Genomic DNA, 21,787 nt, shown 5'->3' with positions numbered 1-21,787 from the left:
CTACCTAGACAACAGAATGCTAATGACTTTATGTTTGAGTGATAAAGCCATTGCCTATGTGAGTTATCCTTTGTATCATATTAATAAAGTCTTCTGTTACCTTCTCCCAACCCACCCCCAAGTTTGTGTTGAGTATAAAAGCTGTGGGAAAATAAACACAGGGGAATTTCAGGATTTCAGTCATTGGAATGCCCTCCCATACTTTCTATATTTGCTATCTTGTTATTTTTATTCATCTTCATTTTCTTTTTTTTTTTTTTTTTTTTCGAGACAAGGTTTCTCTGTGGTTTTGGAGCCTATCCTGGAACTAGCTCTTGTAGACCAGGCTGGCCTCGAACTCACAGAGATCCGCCTGCCTCTGCCTCCCGAGTGCTGGGATTAAAGGCGTGCGCCACCACCGCCCGGCTCATCTTCATTTTCTTTACTTATATTTCTTCAATTCCCACACCCCTACCCTGGGTACGTCCGGTCCTCAACAGAAGGGGAAGGAGGGGAAGAAGAAGGGGGAAGAAGGAGGGGAAGAATAAGGAGAAGGAAGGGAAGAAGAGGAGGGGAATGAAAAGAAGAAGGAGGAGGAGGGGAAGAAGAAGGGGGTAAAAAGGAGGGGAAGAAGAGGAGGAGAAGAGAGAGGAAGAGTCAGTTTCCTTTAAGGGTGTGGTCCCTCATGGGTTGCCCATGCTCCAGTGGAAATACACACATCCAAGGTTATACGAGTCACACAGTGAGTGTAATGGGCTTAAGGGAAATAGAGAGGTCGACACAAAGTGGGAGAGGATCTGAGTGTAGTTTGAGGAGAGATGACTTAAATTTTCAAAGAACTAATTAAAGAGAAAAAGATTTAAAACAACTCTAATTGAAAAAAAATGGAAATAAGCAATAACAAGATTGACTTACAAAGAAAAATATACTAAACAATAAATCAAGAATGACCAAATAGTGGGAAAGGGGAGATCTGAAACAGGTTGAAATGAAACCAAAATAATAAGCATGAGTAACACTCTGAAATGAAACCAAAATATTATGCATGAACAACATTCTATCAATAAGATAAGAGACAAATAAATTAAAACAGATCTTTTTCATAATTTTTTGAGACAGGGCCTCACTATTTAGCCTTGATAGTCTAGAACTCACTACATAGAACAGGCTAGCTTTGAACCAAGAAGAGATCCACCTGTCTCTGCCTCCCAATTAGTAGGATTAAAGGTATGCACCACCACATGAAGCCAAACATGTTTATACTAGAGAGAAATGTAATAATAATGACTCAAAACATAGCAAGCAAAATTGATAAATGAGAAAGGTCAATAGACAATGTAACAATAGTTGGAGACATCAATTTTCTTTTAATGATAGACTAGAAAACTATGATGAAGAAAATTTAAAGTTGAGGCGGGGCGGTGGTGGCGCACGCCTTTAATCCCAGCACTCGGGAGGCAGAGGAGGGCGGATCTCTGTGAGTTCGAGACCAACCTGGTCTACAAGAGCTAGTTCCAGGACAGGCTCCAAAACCACAGAGAAACCCTGTCTTGAAAAAAAAAAGAAAGAAAATTTAAAGTTGAACTGTACAAAGAAATTTCTGTCCTAATTGTTTATATACATGTGTAGCTATTTATGATGCAGTGAATTTAACCTAGGACGTTGGCCATGCTAGCTGACAACATTATATTCCCAATGCCTTGAAAAACATCAATGAAACCAAAAGAATACCTTCAAAAATGGTCTGCCCAAAACCAGAATACAAACTCTTTTCAATGCTTATGGAACATTCTGCTGGACAAATCATATATTAGGCTATAAAACACAACTGAATAGAAAGGAGTCATATCTAAGTATGCTATTCTACAAGATTAGAATAAAAATAAGCACAAAACACAGGCAAAAACTAGGGAATATTAAAACATGTAAACAACACAGTCAAAACTAGCCAATGGGTCAATGAAAAAAATCTCAGAACAACACAGAGTACTTTGAAATATCAAAAACCTGAAGTCAAAAGTATTTTGTGTACTGATTCTAGAGATTAACCTCACCCTAAACTAAGGATGAGGAGAGGAAAAAGAAGTCAGGCAGGCAGTTTTGGCACATGACTCTAAAACCCAGCAACTCTGCTTCTTGTTCTCAATAACCAGCTCATTCTTGGTTAGAAGCCAGAATGTCCCTGCTTTTATCTGTAGTTCTGTCCTGGCCAGAGTACAGAAACACCAAAAATACTTAGGGGAACTAGTTTCTGATTGTTTTCTTGTTTATAATCTTTCCTTTTTCACTTAGGAACTTGAATGAGCAAATGTGGGGAGAAGCTGTACATGATTAGATACACTAGTGTGTATGTCCAAATCAGACTCTGGGACAAAGATTCTCATAGACACATTGAGGCTAGGAAACTAACCCATCAGCTCAATGTCCAAGCTATACCACAGTATATACGCCACTTGGTGGCAACCCTTTCCTTGGGACCTGCTCCTGATATACAGGAACGTCCTGCGAAGAAATATTTAGCCAACACAAATTTTGTGTATGTGTGTGCGTGCGCGCATGCGTGTGCATGCACGTGAAAGAAAGAGAGAAAGAATTTTATATTTTGTTACTTTTCATCTTAAATTCTGTTTTGTTTAAATTCTGTTTTTTCTTCTTTTTAGAAAGAAAGAGCATGAAGTTGTGTGTCCAGGAAGGTGGGAAAGGTCTGTGAGGAATGGGGTGAGAAAACAAGTATGGCCAAAATATATTGTAGAAAACTTTAAAATAAAAATAATGGAGAAAAAAATAGAAAGAAGCAAGAGTAAGATCTGGAGAGAAACTCAAAGGGAAGATGTCAGGGGCATCAGTTCTGCTGCACACCAGGGAATGACTAAATGACCAGGTGGGAAGGTCTTAAAATAGACCCACTGTGGTGTCCCACAGAAAGCAAGGAATGCTTGAATAAAACATGTTTAAGCACAATACAAGTCTCTATACCAGTGGTTCTCAACATTCCTAATGTTCTGACCCTTTAGCACTGTTCCTTATGTTGTAGTGACAACCAACCATAAAATTATTTTCATTGCTACTTTATAACTATAATTTGTTACTGTTATGAGTCATAATGTAAATAGTGGATATGCAGGATATCTGATCTGGGACCCCCACTCCTCCCTGTTTGCACCTTAATCTCCAGGCTTCCACCAGGACCCTCCCTCCCTGCCTGCAACCTACAGGGCCATCTAGACGACATCCAGTCTCTCCAAAAAACCAAACCCTCCTGCACATCTGATATAAAGATAAGTATTTTGCAATGATATGGATCTTGGTTTATTGATACAAATTTTAGGTCAATTTTATTATATGTATATTTCTTCTCCTGATTAAGGTATTGTGTTTGTGCAGCTCATTTAAAAATGTAATGTATAATTAAGAAATACAGGTGAACAGATAATCATCTATAATAGTCAAGCTTGTAGTCATGTTAGTTAGGTTTTCCAGATATATAGAGATACATTTCAGTTAGACAGGTATTCTTCAAATCTTTCAGAGACCTTCAGAATATGGCATTAAAAATGTTTTAAGAGCGTAAGACTTTTTATGATAATGATACACATCTGCTCCTGGTAGCACCAATCTACTTCAAGAGGTTAGTTCAGCAGTCATTTCTCTGTGGGTCCTGCATGTTCAGTTCATTCAGCATAACATCAAGCAGTCCAGGCAAGAGCAGTTTCTTACCCAGATGGATAGCAAACTCTATAAGGAGCCTCTTTGATGCCCAGCATCCTCTTGAAGTAGATTGGTGCCGGGGACATATGAGCCTGAACCTTGCAGGTAAGCTACAGTCACGTGGCGATATATAGATTAATAGAAATGGGTCAAATTAAGAAGTAAGAGCTAGCCAATAAGAAGCTAGAGTTAATAGCTTCTCTAGCCCACTCAAGCACGTGGCTCTGGAGAAGGGACTCTAGCCCACTCAAGCACGTGGCTCTGGAGAAGGGACTCTAGCCCACTCAAGCACGTGGCTCTGGCAGGCTTTGCCTCTTTCCCTCAACCCCTCGGTCTTGCTAAAAATCATTAAATTACATTACTAAAGTTAGTCATTAAGGTCTTGTCCCTTATTTGGCCATTTCCTCCTCCTGAGGCTTACTACCAAAGTTCAGATATCAAAAGTCCCTTTTGATTCACCTAATTAACATGCCCAATTAAAACTGAACACCTCACACGGGGTTTCTCATTTTACCTTTATAAACCACCCTTTTCGCATGTGCCAGGTGCCCTCTATCCAGAGGCTGTCCTCTTCCTTCCAGAACAAATATCCCTGCCCTCTTCTCCTTCTCACTTACCCACTATGCCCTTTAAACCACATCCTACCAATCCTAACACAGACCTCTCCTTTTCACCTCTTAAAATGCACCTGCAAGGTCATTTGCTGCTGTTTTCTGCCTGAGTCAGAAAGCAGCCACTTTCACCTTTTTCTTCCTGCCTAATAAAGGATCTATCTGTGAAAACAGGCGTTTGGATGTGATTTGTGCCTAATCCAGGGTGCGAGAGGGAGTCCCACTGTGCGGGAGTCCCCTTCAGAAGTATCTCAAAAAAAAAAATGTTCATTTTCTACAAATTAGAGAAATGAAAATCAAAACAACTTTGAGATTTCATCTTACCCTAGTCAGAATGGAAAATTTCAACAAACAACTGGTGAAAAGTGGTAGAAGAGATATGGGAAAGGGGAGCCCTCACTCGCTGTTGCTGTGGTTACAAACTGGTCTAACCACCCGGAAATCAGTGTGGAGAATCCTCAAAAAACTAAAAATAATTCTGCCATATGACCCACTGTCACGTGCCCAAGTGATTCAGCACTCTAGCCCACAGACACGTGCTTAGCATGTTCGCTGCTGCCGTGCTCACAACTACAGCTAGAAAACGACGCCATCTATGCCCTGACAAACAGATAAGGAAAATGGAGTACAGCTACATAATGGCATATTGTCCAGCTGTTAAAAAAGAACTATGAAATTTCTTTTTTTTTTTTTTTTGGTTTGTCGAGACAGGGTTTCTCTGTGGTTTTGGAGCCTGTCCTGGAACTAGCTCTTGTAGACCAGGCTGGTCTCGAACTCACAGAGATCCACCTGCCTCTGCCTCCCAAGTGCTGGGATTAAAGGCGTGCGCCACCACCGCCCGGCTAGAACTATGAAATTTCTATGCAAATACATGGAAGTAAAAAACATTATACCAAAGGAGGTAACCCAAACCCAGAAAGACAAATATCCCATTTTCTCTCTCATCTGAGGGTCCTAGTTCCAAATCTTCAGAAATGACTATATAACCTGGAGTAGCTAAAGAAACCAGAAACACAAAAGGGGCAGTTTCATGTGTGCTGGGGGGAGTGGCATGGGAAGACAACAGAGAGAATAGCAGGGTACAAGTGAGTTGAAGGGCAGGAACAAAGGGGAAACACAGGTGGAGGGATTTAATAGGGTGCAAGGAGGGAGATAAATATAGAAGAGATAATGACCATAAAATAGCAGTAAGGATGTCTGAAATATTCATAAAGCATCATTATTTATTACCTAAAATACCTATAATACACATAAGTGTGAATATACTTATACATATATCATTTAAATAAAAAGTTCCATCTTAGCTGACAATGCTCCCCACAGGATCCATAGACTATCTAACAAAAACCCCAACACCATGCATGAGAAGCACACTCTTGAGTTTTTGGTCAGAGTTGTCCAAGAAACTCGCAGAACATTATAGGCTATTGCTCTTGATTGTCCCACAGAGGTGCAAGGTAAGCCACGATTGCGAAAGACACCATGCCGGGGCTCAAGCTGGAACTGACCTGAAAGTTCTCCTCCGTGAGAACTAGATTTCATGGGACCAGAAGGTGTCATGCAAGCTTCCAAAGAAGAGAAGCAACCAACAGTCCTACTCATCTATGACACCTAAGAACCACAACAACCAGCATAACAAGATTACCATAGGGTACAATAGCTGTATGCACACGTTAGCATCAGTAGCTCTCTACTTGGACTTAAGGTCCACTCAGCAAGAGGGAAATATTGCCTGGTACTAGAAACCTAGCCAACTAATTACACAGGGCTCTATGATGCTACGGATCTTGGAGGAGAACCTGCAAATACTACTTGACTAAATCAGTATAATCTCTAACCACATTCTAAATATCCACAGACAAGTTATATTTCTTACCCCTCACCAAGGGAACTTCTATTTGTAACAGATAAAGCGCATTAGAGAAAACTACAACTAATAAAGTGTAGTTGTGGAGCCCAGACCCATCTGACTCTACATCAGAACCTCTGTACCGAAGGCTCAGGGATCACTGCAGAAGAGGGGTGGGAAGGCTGTAAGAGCCAGAGGATCGGGGAGCTTGCTGGGATTATGAAAAGTCTAAACCCTTGAAGACTCAAGCAACACATCTACCTAAAGATGACCCGAACACGGATGAAACCAGAGAACAAAGATAACACTAATGTGGAAGGCCTCAACCTTAAATATAGGAACCACAGGCGATGAAGGAATGCTGAGAAATAGAACAATACTCTCTACTTCACAGAGTGGACTGCACTCTATCAAGTACATAGATTAGGGGAAAAACAGTCTTAAACACAAGAAAACAAATAATAGCAAGTATGCTTTTTAAACTATAATGGGATAAAAGTAGAAATAAGTACTAGGGAAGAGTCACAGAAAAGTCATAAATACATGAAAATTAAACAACAGACTCCAGAATGGGTCAAAGGAAACTTGGAAGAAAAATCTTTTAAGGCAAAATGGAAACACCGAATTTATGAGATGTGCAAACAAACAAAACCCTACTTCCACTAATAGGGAACTTTATAGCAGCAAATACATAGATCCAGAACAAAAAAGATCCATGAGATATCTCACAGAGTAAAGTGCTTGCTGCCAAACCTGCCCACCTAAAGTCAATCCCAGAACCCACATGGTGCCAGTAGAGAGATAAGCACCACGTCATGCACACGCCTACCACCTGACACACACCCACACTAAATAAATTAAGTAAATACTACAGAAACAAAAGAAAGAGGGAATAAAAGAAGGAAAAGAGAAAGAGGGGAAAGGAAGGAAAAGAAACTAAAAGAAAGCAGGCAGGCAAGCTGGCTAGCCGAAGAACTGGTTTGTGGCTATGATCCCAACAATTAACAGAAAGATTGAGATTTTGAGACCAGTCTGAGAAACAATGAGAACCTGTGACAGTGATGACGGAAGCCAAAGAACAATATATATATATATATATGAAAAACAGAAAGGAAAAAGAAGGAAGCAATAGGGAGGAAGGGAAGAGGAGCAGCAGCCGCTGCTAAGAGTCAGGTTATAGTGATGCCTGTCATCATAACACTGAGGATACAGAGAAAGAAATTTGCAAGTCTGAGTTACATAGCAAGTCCCAGGGCATTGAGATCTTGTCTTAACAAAAGAAACCTTTTCAAAGAAGAAAGAAAAGCAAAATGAAGATGAGGCTGGAAGGCAGGCTCAGTGAAAGATCACTTACCTAGCACATGTAGGCCAGGGTTTGATAGTATACAAGAAGGAAAGAAAAAGGAAAAGCTCAGAAAAATCACATAATAAAGAACTAAAAAAAAAAAAACAAAAAACAAAAAAAACAAACAGCCCAAATGCATAGAAAAAAGGAAATAAAAAAGATTAGAATGAAACAAATAAAATAGACTAGAAAAGCAAAAGAAGGGAGCAGCCAAACAAAGCTGCTGGTGCTTTTTTTTTTTTTTTCAGGAAAGGGGGAGAGAAACTAAAGAAACAGAAACACTAAGGGAAAAGAATGAGCAAAGCGCCATTACAATAGACACCACATAAGCAAGAAGAAAACTAACTACTATGAAGAACTTAACACTAGCCCATTAGTCACTCAAAAGAAATGGATAACTTCATAAAAATTCACAATCCACCAACATTGAATCATGCAAAAATAGAAAGTCTCCATAGATAATCAAGTAAGAAAAGTGATTCAGCAACTAAAAACATGAATGGAAAAATAAAAATTAAAAAAAAACAAAAACACAACACCATCAAAGAAAAGCCCAGGACTTTTGGCTTCCATGATGAATTCTACCAAACATTCTGAGAATTAACATCAACCCAGGTTTGGTGGTGCACACTTTTAATCCCAGTACATGGGAGGCAGAGGCAGATGGAACTCTGTGAGTCTAAGGCCAACCAAAGCCATATAATGAGACCTTGTATCAAAAAACAAACAAAAACATACCTAATATCAATCCTTCCCAAGCTGCCCCATAGCAATACAGGATGAGCATCCCTAAATCAGAAACACAAATTCCAAAACCTGAAATTTTCTGAGTAATTGACAAGATGCCTCAAGTGGAAAACTGCATATTTGATCTCAACATGTTGAATTATAGTCAAAGCCAAGCACACTAAAAGCATTGTATGAATTTCATTCAGTCCTCATGTAGTGCATGGTTAAATACCAAGCATAACTAAATTCATGTTTAGACTTTGTTCCCATATCCAAATTAACTCATTATATGTATGCAAACAGTCCAAAAACTCTGAAATCTAAAATACATTTTATCTAAAACAACCCCAAATAAAGGATACTACCCTGTTCTGTCTTCATATGTATCTGATTTATTTCAGTTAGCAGATGTCCTTAAGCTCACCAAGGTTGCTACAAAGGTCAGAATTCATTTCTTTTTAAGTGATGAATAGTACTGATTACATATATAGCATATTTTATCTACCCATTCATTCAGGTCTGGACGCCTAGGTTGCCTCAATATCTTACTATGATGAATAAATCTGCAACAATATGGGTGTCATGATTTTTGACAACTTGGCACAAAACTAGACATACCTGGGAAGAGGGAATCTCAATTTAAGAACTGAATTCATCAGAATGCATTCTGGGCATGTCTGTGGGGCATTTCCTTAATTGCTAATTGGCATGAGAGGGAGGTCCAGTTCACTCTAGGGGAATGCAATTCCTAAGCACATGGACCTGGATTGTACAAGAAAGGCATTCAAGCAATGGGGGAACAACCCACTAAGTAGCATTGCTCAGTGGTTTCTACACCAAGCTCCTTCCTTGAATGCCTGCCTTGACTCCTCTTCCACTCCCAGCTTGCCTTTGGGCAGTTGTTTCACAGCAACAGAAAGGACAACAGGAATAGATCGTCACCACACTGATTCAACTCCTTTACATACATACCCAGATGTATGTTTGCTGGGTTATAGGATAGTTCTATTTTGGGGTAGTTTTTTTTTTTTTTTTTGTCTTTTGGGTGGTTGGTCTTGTTTTTGTTTTTGCTTTAAGAAGCCTTCATAATGTAATAAGACACACAAATGACCAAAAGTGCAAATCTTCAGTAGACTTCAAAGAAATACAAATTAAAACCCCAATGGCTCCACGATTAAGAGTAGTCACTGTCCTAGCAGAGGACCAGAGTTTGATTTCTAGCACCCATGGTGGGTAGCTCACTATCTCCTATAACTCCAGCTCCGGGTAGCCTGATGACCTCTTCTGGCCTCTGTTAGCGTCCCCAAGCATGTGCACACGCACGCACACACACACACACACACACACACACACACACACACAAATAATTAAATAATTATTTTTTAATAAAAAACTCAATGAGATATCACTTCATACTGTTAAAGCAGTCATTATAAAATCATGCTAAGGGCCGGGCGGTGGTGGCGCACGCCTTTAATCCCAGCACTTGGGAGGCAGAGGCAGGCGGATCTCTGTGAGTTCGAGGCCAGCCTGGTCTACAAGAGCTAGTTCCAGGACAGGAACCAAAAGCTACGGAGAAACCCTGTCTCGAAAAATCCCCCCCCAAAAAAGAAAAAAAAAAAAAAGAAAGAAAAAAAAAATCATGCTAAGGATCACATTCCTCGGTGGCACAGTACTAGCTGGCATACATGTCTCCTACACCACCAAAATACAAAAGAAACAACACTGAACTTATTGGTCTTGAAGACTCCCCAAAACTCATTCATTGCATTCACCAGCATCTTGACAAATACCAAACAGAATAACATACCAAGGCATACCACAATCAAATTGTTTAAAAACAGCAACAAAGAAATCTTAGCAGATCAAGAATGAGACTACTTCAGGCTAGTTGATAATAACTTGGGGGGTAGGGGGAAACAGCAAAATGAAGGTATGTTTTAAAGCTTTAAAAAAAATTTCAGCCTAAAAGTCTATACAAGTTTTCAGTCACATGTATTATAACGGCATTAGAAAGCATGCCCTTTCCCTCTCCCTCTCTCAAACTATGTAACCTAGGCTGGTCTCAAACTCATAGCCCTCCTGCTTCAGCCTCCTCCATGCTGGGATTACAGATGTAAATTACCACACTGATAACATTTTCAGATACGCCCAATCTGAAGCAATCAACTTCTACAAACTTTTTCTCTGAGACGATTAAAAAATATATCTAACCAAAATGAGGATGAAAACTAAGAAAACACTTAAGTACAGGAGGGCAAAGAGCTCTATGCAAGATTAAGGTTGACACATTCCTGGAACGCTAGCGACAGCAGCTGGTAGGAAACCCTCTGCAGGCTCTTGTGGTGCCCACACGTCCCCATCTACAAACATTACTTTGTGGGATTCTGAAATATCTAGTGTTGAGCCTAGCTAAAGGAAGCGGATCACTAGGGTCATGCTTCCTAAGACTACACCAGGCAGCCAGCCCTTTCTGCTTCTTTCTCTGTTTTTATGCCACACCCAACCAAGAGGCCATGTGAGCACCGAGACAGGGAATCCAAATAAATCCTTCCTCCCTGAAGTTGTTACCAGGGGTCTGTCACAGCTATGAAAGTGTAACTAACATAGAGGGTGAGGGGAGACCCCAAGTGACAACATTCACAACTACAGAGAATAGTATATCCAAACTGAAGTGGCTAGGGGTTGCGGACTAGAGTTCTCTAAGAAAATAGAAGGGATAAAAATCCCTACTATGTCTAAACATCTTTACAACAGAGACAAATAACAGTGACAAATTAATTATTAGCATTAAATGAGGTTAAGTTAAAAAAAATAATAGTATGTAAAAGGAAAACAACAACAAAAAAAAGCTATGAAAGAAATAACCGTCATCAATAATACGAATTCACGATTACAAAAATGTCAAATACTAGTCACAAACCTCAATGTATCTGTACTGGGAGACTACAAGGGCAGCATAAGGAATAGAGAGATAGAGATGGATGCTGTGAGCTCCGTGCAGGAGAGAGAAGTCTGTAACTTTAGGGATGAGCGGGAAGGACAAAATACTCTAGCGAGAGTTAAAGTGACTGCCTCTGAAAAGGTGAGATTAAGACTGAGTGAACAGAAAAGCTACAATCACAAATGTCACAAAAAGATTACAAGATTTTTACACAATTTATTCTTACCTCAGGGGGCTCACAGAGCCTGTCATCATTTGTCAAGGAACGACCACTTGCACAGGAAGCACAATCCGAGATGTCCACGGAGCCCTCACCATCTTCACACTCACTGGGCCCCCCAGGATCTTCCACATCACTGTTAATCTCCCACTCAATCAACTGCAATTCATCTAAATAAAATACATTTTTAACGTTGTTAACTGTATATCCCCTTAGTACTTATTTTACAGAACTTACTCTCAGTGGTTGATACACCCACAGCACTGGATGACTTTCACAAACACACCCAGTGAATACTGTACTCCTGCTCTCATCTCTGGTCACTGTGCCTCCCAATTCTCACCCCCACCTGAAATACAAGTGAGTTACTTTTACTCATTTATTTTCTGAATTCTTGTAGTTTCTCCAGGATGCTCAAGAAAATAAAATGCATACTATTTCTTTTTTTTTTTTACATATCTTGACTTTTTAAAATTAAGATAATGAAGAGATCCCTCACCAATAACAGAAAACTGCCTCATTCTACATAATTCAGCAATTGTTGTGGTAAGAAAATGAAAATTCGCAAAGAGCTTGCAGTAATATTTTGGGAGGGATTAATGAGAGTTATCCCAAAAGTAAGAGACTTAAATTCATAAAAAGAACCAGTTGGGTCCTTCTTCATGTTAAATAGGGAACGCCAATCTTTGGAGCACCTACGTTCTATACTAATGCAAATAAAGCAAGAAAGGCAGGTTACAAATTAGGAAACTTAAGCAAAGTGGTTCAAAGCCCTTATAATTCTGTGTAAAAGTCAAAACTGTATGTCATTTTCATGGTACTAATAGAGTTTACAGAACCTCTCAATCCAATTACTGATTCTCAATATGCAGAAAGAGTTGTTTTACATATTGAAACCACTGAATTTATTCCTGGTGGTTCAAAATTAACTTTGGTATTTATACAATTACAAGCAATAGTCAGGAATAGGAATCATTCCATATATAACACACATCTGATCCCATACAGGTCTACCAGGTCCTCTATTGCAAGGTAATGAGGAAATTGATCAGTTACTAATAGGAAATTGTGGGAGGCTTCAGAATTTTACTTAAAAAAATAAAAACACGTTAATAGCAAAGGTTTGAAAAAGGATTTTTCTATCACTAGACAACAAGCCAAGGAAACTGTATAAGAAAAAAAAAAGGCTATTTGTTCCTTGTTTAATCAGACTCCATAACCTGCAGGAAGTAACCCAAAAGATATGCAAAGAAATGAAGTTTGCCAAATGGATGAGTTTCATTTTGCAGAATTTGGAAAATTAAAATATGTACACCATACAAATAGGAATGTCTTCAGGATTCCAATGGCCAACTGCTTTGAGTTCTGAAGAGGCTGATTCTGTAATTACACACCTATCAGAATCATGACCATCATGGGAATACCTATACATATTAAGACTGACAAAGCCCAGCATATGACTCTAGTAAAATGAAACAGTTTTTGCATAATATAAAGCACGTTACAGGTATACCACACAATCCTACAGGACAAGCAGTTGTAGAAAGACCTAATCGTGCTTTAAAAGAAATGCTTGATACATAAAAGAGGTAATAAAGACCCCCAGAGAGACTGCACAATGCCTTATTAACCTTAAATTTCCTAAACACTATTCAAAGGGAACAACAGCTGCGGGGAAAGACTGCACAATAGAAAAGACTACTGAATTAAATCAGCCAGTGTACTTTAAAGATGTGTTGACCTCTGAACGGACACCAGGAAATGTGTTACACTGGGGAAGGGGTTTCAATTTTTTGTTTCCACAGAAGAAAATCTATGGATATCATCAAAATTAGCAAAGATTCTATTTAAACAGGAGAGACCTCTTATTAAGGAGAAGTGATAATTCATCAACTGATGTGGCAATTTAACATGTTGAAAAGAAAACTCACCCTATAAGGGTCGGGGGCAGGGTTCTGGTTTGTTTTTGTTTTGTTTTGTTTTATCTTTACAGGAAAATAAAAATACCTATCTTCAAGAAGTCAAAAGACCTTGGACATCTAGACATCTAAAGAAGAAAGAAGAGCTATCTGGAAAAAATTACCAAGCAAACAGAAATCTGACCTGGTGGTACTAATATTCCCTACAAGGTAAAAATATCACTACCTAAAAATTAATATCTCTTTATTTTTCAAAAAGAATGAAGTCCTGACTCAATTAGAAAAGATGGCTTTGCTGTTGGAGCATGGCTCTCCCTTTCTCTAAATCTAAGCACATTGTTAAAAGAAAAATTCAGAACCTTTGTCTCATATGAGAAGAGCCACCTCGTGTGGAACAGAAGAAAACCAAAATCTAAAGACTACTGTCACAATCTCTTTCCTGTCATACTTATTTTTAACTCTTTAGAACCTTTCCTTGGAGATATAGCTATCTTAAAATTTAAACTTTATGTTTTGATATTAATAATGTTAAGTTCTCCACAGTGAACAATAAATTTTCCTAACAGTGATCCCTTAAGTCTCCAAAAAGGACTATGGAGCCCCACAGCTACCACTCTACCTGGTAAATTATAATGTGATTGAGCTTATAATCACCACTCAAAGATCGTCTTTGGACTACAAACTGCTCAGGACAATTCTAAGACGGCTAGCTGAGATGGTCCACCCTTTCAGATCACACTAGCCAGAACTTCAGATAAACCTTAACCATTACTCGTCCTCCTCGTGAGACTTAACCATTGCTTTAGTTGTTTACAGGATCCCATAGAGACACCATCACCCCCCAGACAGCAGGAAGCAATTCCACAAACATGCCACTCCCTCTCCCAATAGGTGGGATAGATGAGTTTTTCTCAGGGTATGGATAATTATCATCTGTGAGGGTTGGTTATAAGTTGTTATAGTGTTGGGGGTAGAGCAATAAGGATGAGACTCAGTAATCATGTTTGGAACAGAGAAAGGAGACAGAATAGGACAATAAGGTATATTATTGTATCTACATGTAAATTAAAATAAGGACTATCAGTTTTAGATAATTTGCAATGGTATGGATTCTTATATATTGATACAAGTGTAAAATTATTTTCCTATTCCTGTTTAAGATAACTTGTACATTGTTACAAATTCAAAATTATATTTGTCATATTGTATATGTTTTTACTTCTGTTTAAAGTGTTTTTATAAAATTATTTTTATCATATTGTATATATTTTTATACTTCTGTTTAGGATATTTTATATATTGATGCAAATAAGAATATTTTTGTTATACTGCACTACACATTTCTTCCTCCGATTAAGATATTTTTGGATATTGCCACAGTTTCAAGGTCCTTGTCCTTATACTGTACATCTGTTCACAGATTTTTTTTATTTTTGTAATGTGAAGTCTTTAAATAGGTTACTAAGAATTATAGGTTAATAGTCACCCATATCTGTCATGCTTATAGTTATTTTAGTTAGACTTTCTAGATGCACAAAGATATATTCCATATAGATAGATAATCTTCAAACACTTCAAAGACCTTCAGAATATGGCATTTAAATATTTTAATAACTTAGAATTCTGTTGACATGAGACATGGCTGCTCCTGGCAGCACCGATCTACTCCCAAGAGAATGATGGGCACCAAAGACACTCCATATGGAGCTTGGTTTCTTTTTGTCTTTTTTTTTTTTTTTTTAATTTTTGAGACATGGTTTCACTGTAGTGAGCCTGTTCTGGAACTAGCTCTTGTAGTTTCAGAACTACAAGGCTGGCCTTGAACTCACAGAGATCCACCTGCCTCTGCCTCCTAAGTGCTGGGATTAAAGGCTTGTGTCATTACCACCCAGCTAGAGCCTGTTTTCTTCCTGGCAAAAATGGCCTATTGGGCAAAGAACTGCCCTTGCTTTGGCTGCTGACAGTAAGCATGTCGTCCAATCTGGACAAGCAGGATACAATAAAAAAAGCAACTGCCAAACCTTGCCAAGAAAGGGCAGGACAGTCTTTCAAAATTTTCCTACTTCTGAAAATAGTCTGTCAGATATTCTAAGCCTATACACAAAGTTAGATGCCCCCAAAGAAAAAACCCTGGGTGGCTGTCCAGGCGGTCAGTTGTTCCTGTCATTTCTCGCATCCTTTGGAAGTCATTTGCTTGTGCTTCCTCCTTGCTCAGGCAATATTATTTTCCTTCTCAGGTCTTTGATAGGGTTGAAGACTAGATAGCTATAGTTATCAATCCTCTCATATCTTAGCTAAGGGCATATTAGGTACAAGTCTTGAACTCTGCAGGATAGGACAACTATTGGGTATTACCTATGGTCTGGATATTTAGAATGTGTTTCTTGCTTGATGCTGTTCTGATGGAAGTGGGTCATCTTTCTATCTGTTGTTTCATTGGTTAAGTAATAAAAAAACTGCCTTGGCCCGTTTGATAGGACAGAAAATTAGGTAGACGGAGTAAACAGACAGAATGCTGGAAGAAAGAAACCGAGTGAGTGAGTCGCCATGATTCTCCCACTCCAGACAGATGCAGGTTAAGATCTTTCCTGGTAAGACAACTCATGGTACTACATAAAATATTAAAAATGGGTTAGATCAATATGTAAGAGCTAGCCAATAAGAGGCTGGAGCTAATGGGCTAGACAGTGTTTAAAAAAATACAGTTTCCGTGTAATTATTTTGGGGCATAAGCCATGTGGGCGGCCGGGTGCCCGGGACGCAGCCCTGCCGCTCCTATTACAACACTGTTCTTGTTGGTTATAGTTTCATTTTTGTTTGTTTTAATACCTTTTCCTTCTTCTAGAAATACTTGATAGTTATGATATCTAGTTTTATGTTAGGATTAGAACCTTCTTATTTAGAAAAAGAGGGGAAATGTGGGAACTTTCTCCATCTAGCCAATGACATTTGGGAGTGACTAGCCATGGGCGTGGTTTTCTCTGAGTACAGGACCTGACAAACTGGGGAAGGAGCTCTTTCTCTTGGTGTGGTAGGAGTCAGAGAATGCAGTGGAGAAGCAGCTTGCAGTTGGTGCTCTTAACTCCTGGGCAGAACAAAGCAGCAGGTCAGCAGTAGATCTGCCTTGTTCACATCTGGGAGTTTGTCTTTTCATTGCACTCCTTAATAAACTGGTTAGTAGACTTCTGTGGGTTCTCACATCAAGTAATTAAGGTAGCAACAAACCATGATTTATTTACATAGTTCATTGTTAGAAATAACTTTTTCAAGGTTAGACAGGTGGCTCAGTAGTTAGGAGTACTGACTGCTCTTGCAGAGGGCCCAGGTTCAATTTCTGCTTTTTTTAAAAAAGTCTGTAATTCCTGTTCCAAGGGGATCCAATGCTCTCTTCTGGCTTCCATGGGTACTGCATACATGTGGTGCACAAACATGCATGAAAGCAAAATACTCATATACTTAAAATAAAAATAAATCTGAAAAAAAAAATTTAAATTAAAACAAATAATTTCTTCAAGTATCTCCACCCAAGAATTTTTTTTCCAGAAATATCTTTCATCGATATGGAAACAAACTAAGCTAGTTTCATTTTACCTCTTAAACATAATCTCATTACAACTTTAGCTAAATTTTAAGACAAACAGCTAAATTGTGTTTGTCTAAATGACTAAATGAACTAAATCTAATCTGCTATGCCTAAATAACTGAAGTAGTTATCACAGATAAACTGTGAGGTACAATACATAAATCTTTCCTACAGGTCAAAGTACAACTACACAGGGAGCTAAGATAACAGGTCTACTTACATCTCACTTAATAGAAGGGCATTGGCTCTCTTCCTTCCACTTCCTAAAGTGAAGGAACAGCTCATTAAAAATGTGTCAAACTTAGTACCTGGCTGGAACTTAAAATATTAAAGAAAAAATAACAATAGTAAAGTTAAAATATAGGGGATGAGGCTGCAGAGATGGCTCAGCAATTAAGAGCCTTGCTGTCCTTAGAGAGAAATTAGGTTGTTCCTAGCAGCCAACTCAAGTTCCAGATAGTGTCTTCTGGCCTCCACATACACCAGGCACTCGTGTGGTGCATTACATACATACAAGCACTCATATATAAACACAAAATAAAATAACAAAGTAGAAATGGGACAAAAATTTAAATAACTCTTTTATAAAGCTAGACATAGTGGAACACGCCTTTAATCCCAGCACGGGGTGGGGGTGGGGGCAGAAGCAATCAGGTCTCTGTGAGTTCAAGTCCTGTCTGGTCTACATAGTGAGTTCCAGGACAGCCAGGGCTACACAGGAAAAAAGAGGGGGCGGGGGTAAAATAACTTTTTGAGTCTGGTAAGGTCTGAGAGCATAAGGTAAAAGTCCACTACACTAATTACAAAAAGTAGAGTTTAAATCACTTCTGAAAAAGTAGACCTTTACTTCTCGTGTCTCAGTTCATATTTAGACATGAAGCCAGGCAGGGTAGGGTACAACAAATTCTCCAGGCTGCTGTGTCATCACAGCAGGAAGCCGTGGTGAGCCAGAGAAGGAACACACAACACACACACTTACAGAGCTGCCATCAGCACCACACCCCTGGGAAGCACCCATTACAAACTCTCGCTTTCACTCAACAGAATGACTGCCTTTGAAGGGGCTGTCCTAGCAACCCAGATGTCAACAGTCAAAAGAAAGAAATGGAAGAGAAACAACAATATCTACTTTGAATAAGCCACAGAAAAATAGCATACTGTAACGAGGTGAGTGAGATTAAACAAGAAACAAAATGGGGATTTTCACGACTGAGCACAGTAATGCCATGTACTTTACAGATGAAGACTGGGTCTCTAAGAGCTAAGGAACCTTGCAAAAGTTCTAAAAGACTGGGTTATCTGGGTATATATCCATGTGAGGGGTACGTGTGTACATGTGTGTATGTGCATGTGCAGATCAGAGTCAAGCCTGGTTCCTCAGTCACTACCTTATATGTTTTTTTGAAATTGGGTCTCTCGGTGACCTGTAATTTAAAAAGAAAGCAAGGCCCTCGGACTACTGAGTTCCTGAGCCCCTGAAACCTGTCTGGCTGCCTCCCTAATATTGAGACTGAAGCACCACCATGCCTGGTTTCTGTTTTATTTATAGGGTTTCATTGTACAGCCCGGGCTGACCTGTAACCTGCTGTGTAGACTAGGGGGCCTTGAACTCAGAGACCCTCACAGGTGCTGGGATTAAAAGTGTGTCACCATATCAGGGCTTGTGACTTTAAAACCACAGGTTCTGGGTGTTGAACTCAAATCCTGTTTACCAACTGAACTACCTCCTCAAGAAAGAAAAAAATATTTTGAAGAGTTCTTCCTTCTTAAACCCAATTCTAGACCCTATAATCAAGATATTCTCATCCTGGAGTCTGGGATATTATTTGTAAAAGAAATGAAGAAAGGCTTGGCAACCAGTATACAATTAAACAGAGGCATCCTGGGTCTGAATTATCAATTGAAACACTTATAAATAAATGTGCCTCCCTTCACATGACCTTTTACAGAGGCACATTTATAACTCTAAATCTTCTTCTAATAAAATGAAGATATTTCATAGCTCATAAAATAGAGTACGTATAAAAGGAAATAACATACTTAACACCCAGCTTCATGTCTTAAACAACTTAAATCTTGGTAACTATAGTATTTGTCATCCATTAAAGATCTGAGAACTATGAAAAGAATAGGGAGAAGGGAGAACTGAAAGAGGAAGACAGTCCAGCAACCACGAGCATGGCTTCAAATACTCCTAAGGATCGTTTACTCTTTACTACCTAAGGATCAACTTTATAAGAAAGGTCAACAGCAAGTTCAATAATCTCACTTCTTAAGTATTCCAGCTTTTAATTTGTCTGCTAGTGTGTAAGGATGCACTGTGTACTTGTGTATGTGGAGGCCAGAAGTCAGTGTCAGGGTCTTCCTACATCACTGCCACCTTCTATGTTCAGACAGGGTCTCTTACGTGGGTGATTTAACTACCTGGTTGTTAGTACACACTAGGAATCTTCCCTGTCTTCAGTTCCAGTGCTGGTGCACACTATACCTAGCTTTTCTCTTTTTACACGGCTGTTAGGGTTTGAGGTCAGGTTCTCACACCTGTGTAGCAACATTTTAATGACACAGTCATTTCCCCAACCCCTAATTCTTTGTTTTCTGGAACAAAATGGCAGTAAGGAACCAAGCATGGGGTAGAGCTCCAGACATAAGCCAAGCTAGCTTTGAACTCACAGCTATCTTCTTAGTTCCTTAAGTGCAGGAAGGTTAATTCATCAGAGCATGCTCCCATTTACAAACGTTACAATGTTAGAAGCTACCAAATATCACTTTCAGTAGAAGAGAGCAGCAGCCATGCTTTAAATAGCAGCTTTATTAAGATATAATTAATATAAAGCAGTTTTTAATATTGAAACCCTGTTCTAAATCATGTAAAAGATTAGGCAAGAGTTATCTCACAGTGAGTTTTAGTCAACAAAATGGAATAACTAACATAGAATTGTCAGCTTATATATAACATAAAATGCCATCTTATCAGATAACTACTAAAATGGCATTCAAAGAGGTCAACAGATTGTAAGCACTTTCTAGAGAAGATGTCTAAGCAAACCTAACTTTGGAGGAATAACTAAAGTTATTCCGAGTTAAAAGCAGCAAGCTTATTTTGAAAACAATACTGCTAATTTTGAGAAGCCTCATTTTAATATAAACACAACAGACTACAAAGAGTTATCTACCACACACTGATTCTTGTAATACTTATTCATTAATAACAAGTAAGACAGGAGGAAGCTTGGGTGAAGCACTGCTAAGAAATTAGGAACACTGGCTTGACATTACAGAGTAAAATTAAAATTCCAACTAAATATGAGCAAATCAAACCCAATATATTAACTGCAATAAAACAGAAAAAACAGCAAACACAGTAAGGACAGGCCACATAGTGGTACAGGTTTGTAGTCCCAGCACTTCAGAGGCAAACACAAAGGATTTCAGGTTGAAGGCAAGCCCAGGCTACACATACTCTATATCAAAATTATAAAAGGAGAAAACAAAATAAGAAGCCACTATAATATCTATTTCTTACAGTTGTTATGAGAAACATGTAAGAAAATGTACAGAGGATATAACTCAGTAGTCATAATTCATAATAAATGTATAATACGAATTTAAGTTTCCACTACTGCTGACCCCAATGTTTAACAGAAGCCTAGAACTTACCTTCAGTGGCTCCATCTTCTGGACATGAAGCAGTCCTGCTACAAAATCTGTCTGCTCCACAGCCGTGTCCACCATCTCTCTGCAGTTGAGGGAGTGCCGAATCTTCACCTGAGAAATCACTTCCACTCGAACTCCATGTTATATCTGCCAGCTCACCAGGACTCTTGTCTGCTGCTTCTGCAACACAAGATGAGAAGACAAACGCAGCTGACAGTTGTCATTTATCAGAATGAAAGTTTATGCATGTTATTTGGACAAAGACACAAGCACAAAACTCTAAAGACAACGAAAACGATGTTGTTACATCTTCTTCACAGTGTTCTCTGAGTAGTCCGCATGGCATCTCTGAATTAAAGCCAAGGACAAAAGCTGGGGTCCAAGTAAGTTGTAAGAGACAAATGAAAAAAGAAGGAGATAAAGAAACAGCCATGGACACAGGCCCCAGACCCTAGACATTGTTTTTAAATTATGTTCCTTACTTATATTTTCCAGCTCTCATAAAAATATTTGCTCCTCAACCTACTAAATAAATGTGGTTGGTTTTCTTGTTTGTTTGTTTGCTGGCTTGATTTTTATTTCAGAAGGCTGTTGTTTTTGTTTGAAACGTTATCTTAGGATTCTTACTAATAGGCTACTTTAAACTAATTTTAGGAGCTGCTATTTTAAAAATGAACCGGTTCTAGGAAATGCTTTACATACCTTTTCCCCCCGACCTCTTTCCTAAGCCTTTTATATCTCTATCTTGGCTTAGCTAAAGCCATGTTATAAATAGAGTACACCGGTACAAACTCTTTGAGTCTTTCAGATTATACTGCACATCATCAATATAATAAAAAACAATATTGTGAGTCAAATATGTTCTGGCCTGAGAAAATTATCTTAACAGAACTTCTATAATTAAATACAAGTAGCAATTTATTTAATACTTAGTTTTCTCCCAAAACTCAATAAACAACATCAGAAAAATATATGAGCTATATGTATTTAAAGAAATATACATTTTTCCATATATTATATCTTAAAAATTAAACATAAATGGATACAAATATAAGAACACTGGCACTAAAAGAAATATATAATTCTGTACCACTACCAGATATTTCAAAAAGATATCTGCCAGTGTTTTACAAATTTTAAAGGAACATTTTTGGATATTTTATTTTTCATTTGCATAGAAAAAGAACACAGGCTATGGAAGTAGCCCAGTTGTTAGAAGGTTTGCCTAGAGTGCATGAAACCC

At 38.6% G+C, this 21,787-nt stretch overlaps 1 protein-coding gene across 2 annotated transcripts in view; it reads right to left on the bottom strand.

Annotated features, from left to right (window-relative positions):
• The window catches only part of Spidr (scaffold protein involved in DNA repair), a 225,393-nt gene that overhangs the window by 179,111 nt on the left and 24,495 nt on the right, over positions 1 to 21,787 (bottom strand). Inside the window, exons 4-5 of one of the 2 annotated variants that reach the window (XM_057764939.1) lie at positions 20,548 to 20,724; positions 11,392 to 11,555 (exon numbers count right to left, since the gene is read on the bottom strand). In XM_057764939.1, coding sequence (XP_057620922.1) covers positions 11,392 to 11,555; positions 20,548 to 20,724 — 341 coding nt within the window. Of the gene's footprint in view, positions 1 to 11,391; positions 11,556 to 20,547; positions 20,725 to 21,787 lie in introns of those variants that run through there. The other variant, XM_057764938.1, reaches the window with a different exon arrangement.

This window comes from Chionomys nivalis, chromosome 3 (assembly GCF_950005125.1).
Source record: "Chionomys nivalis chromosome 3, mChiNiv1.1, whole genome shotgun sequence".
Taxonomy (NCBI): domain Eukaryota; kingdom Metazoa; phylum Chordata; class Mammalia; order Rodentia; family Cricetidae; genus Chionomys; species Chionomys nivalis.
This window is presented reverse-complemented; position numbering and strand designations above follow the sequence as displayed.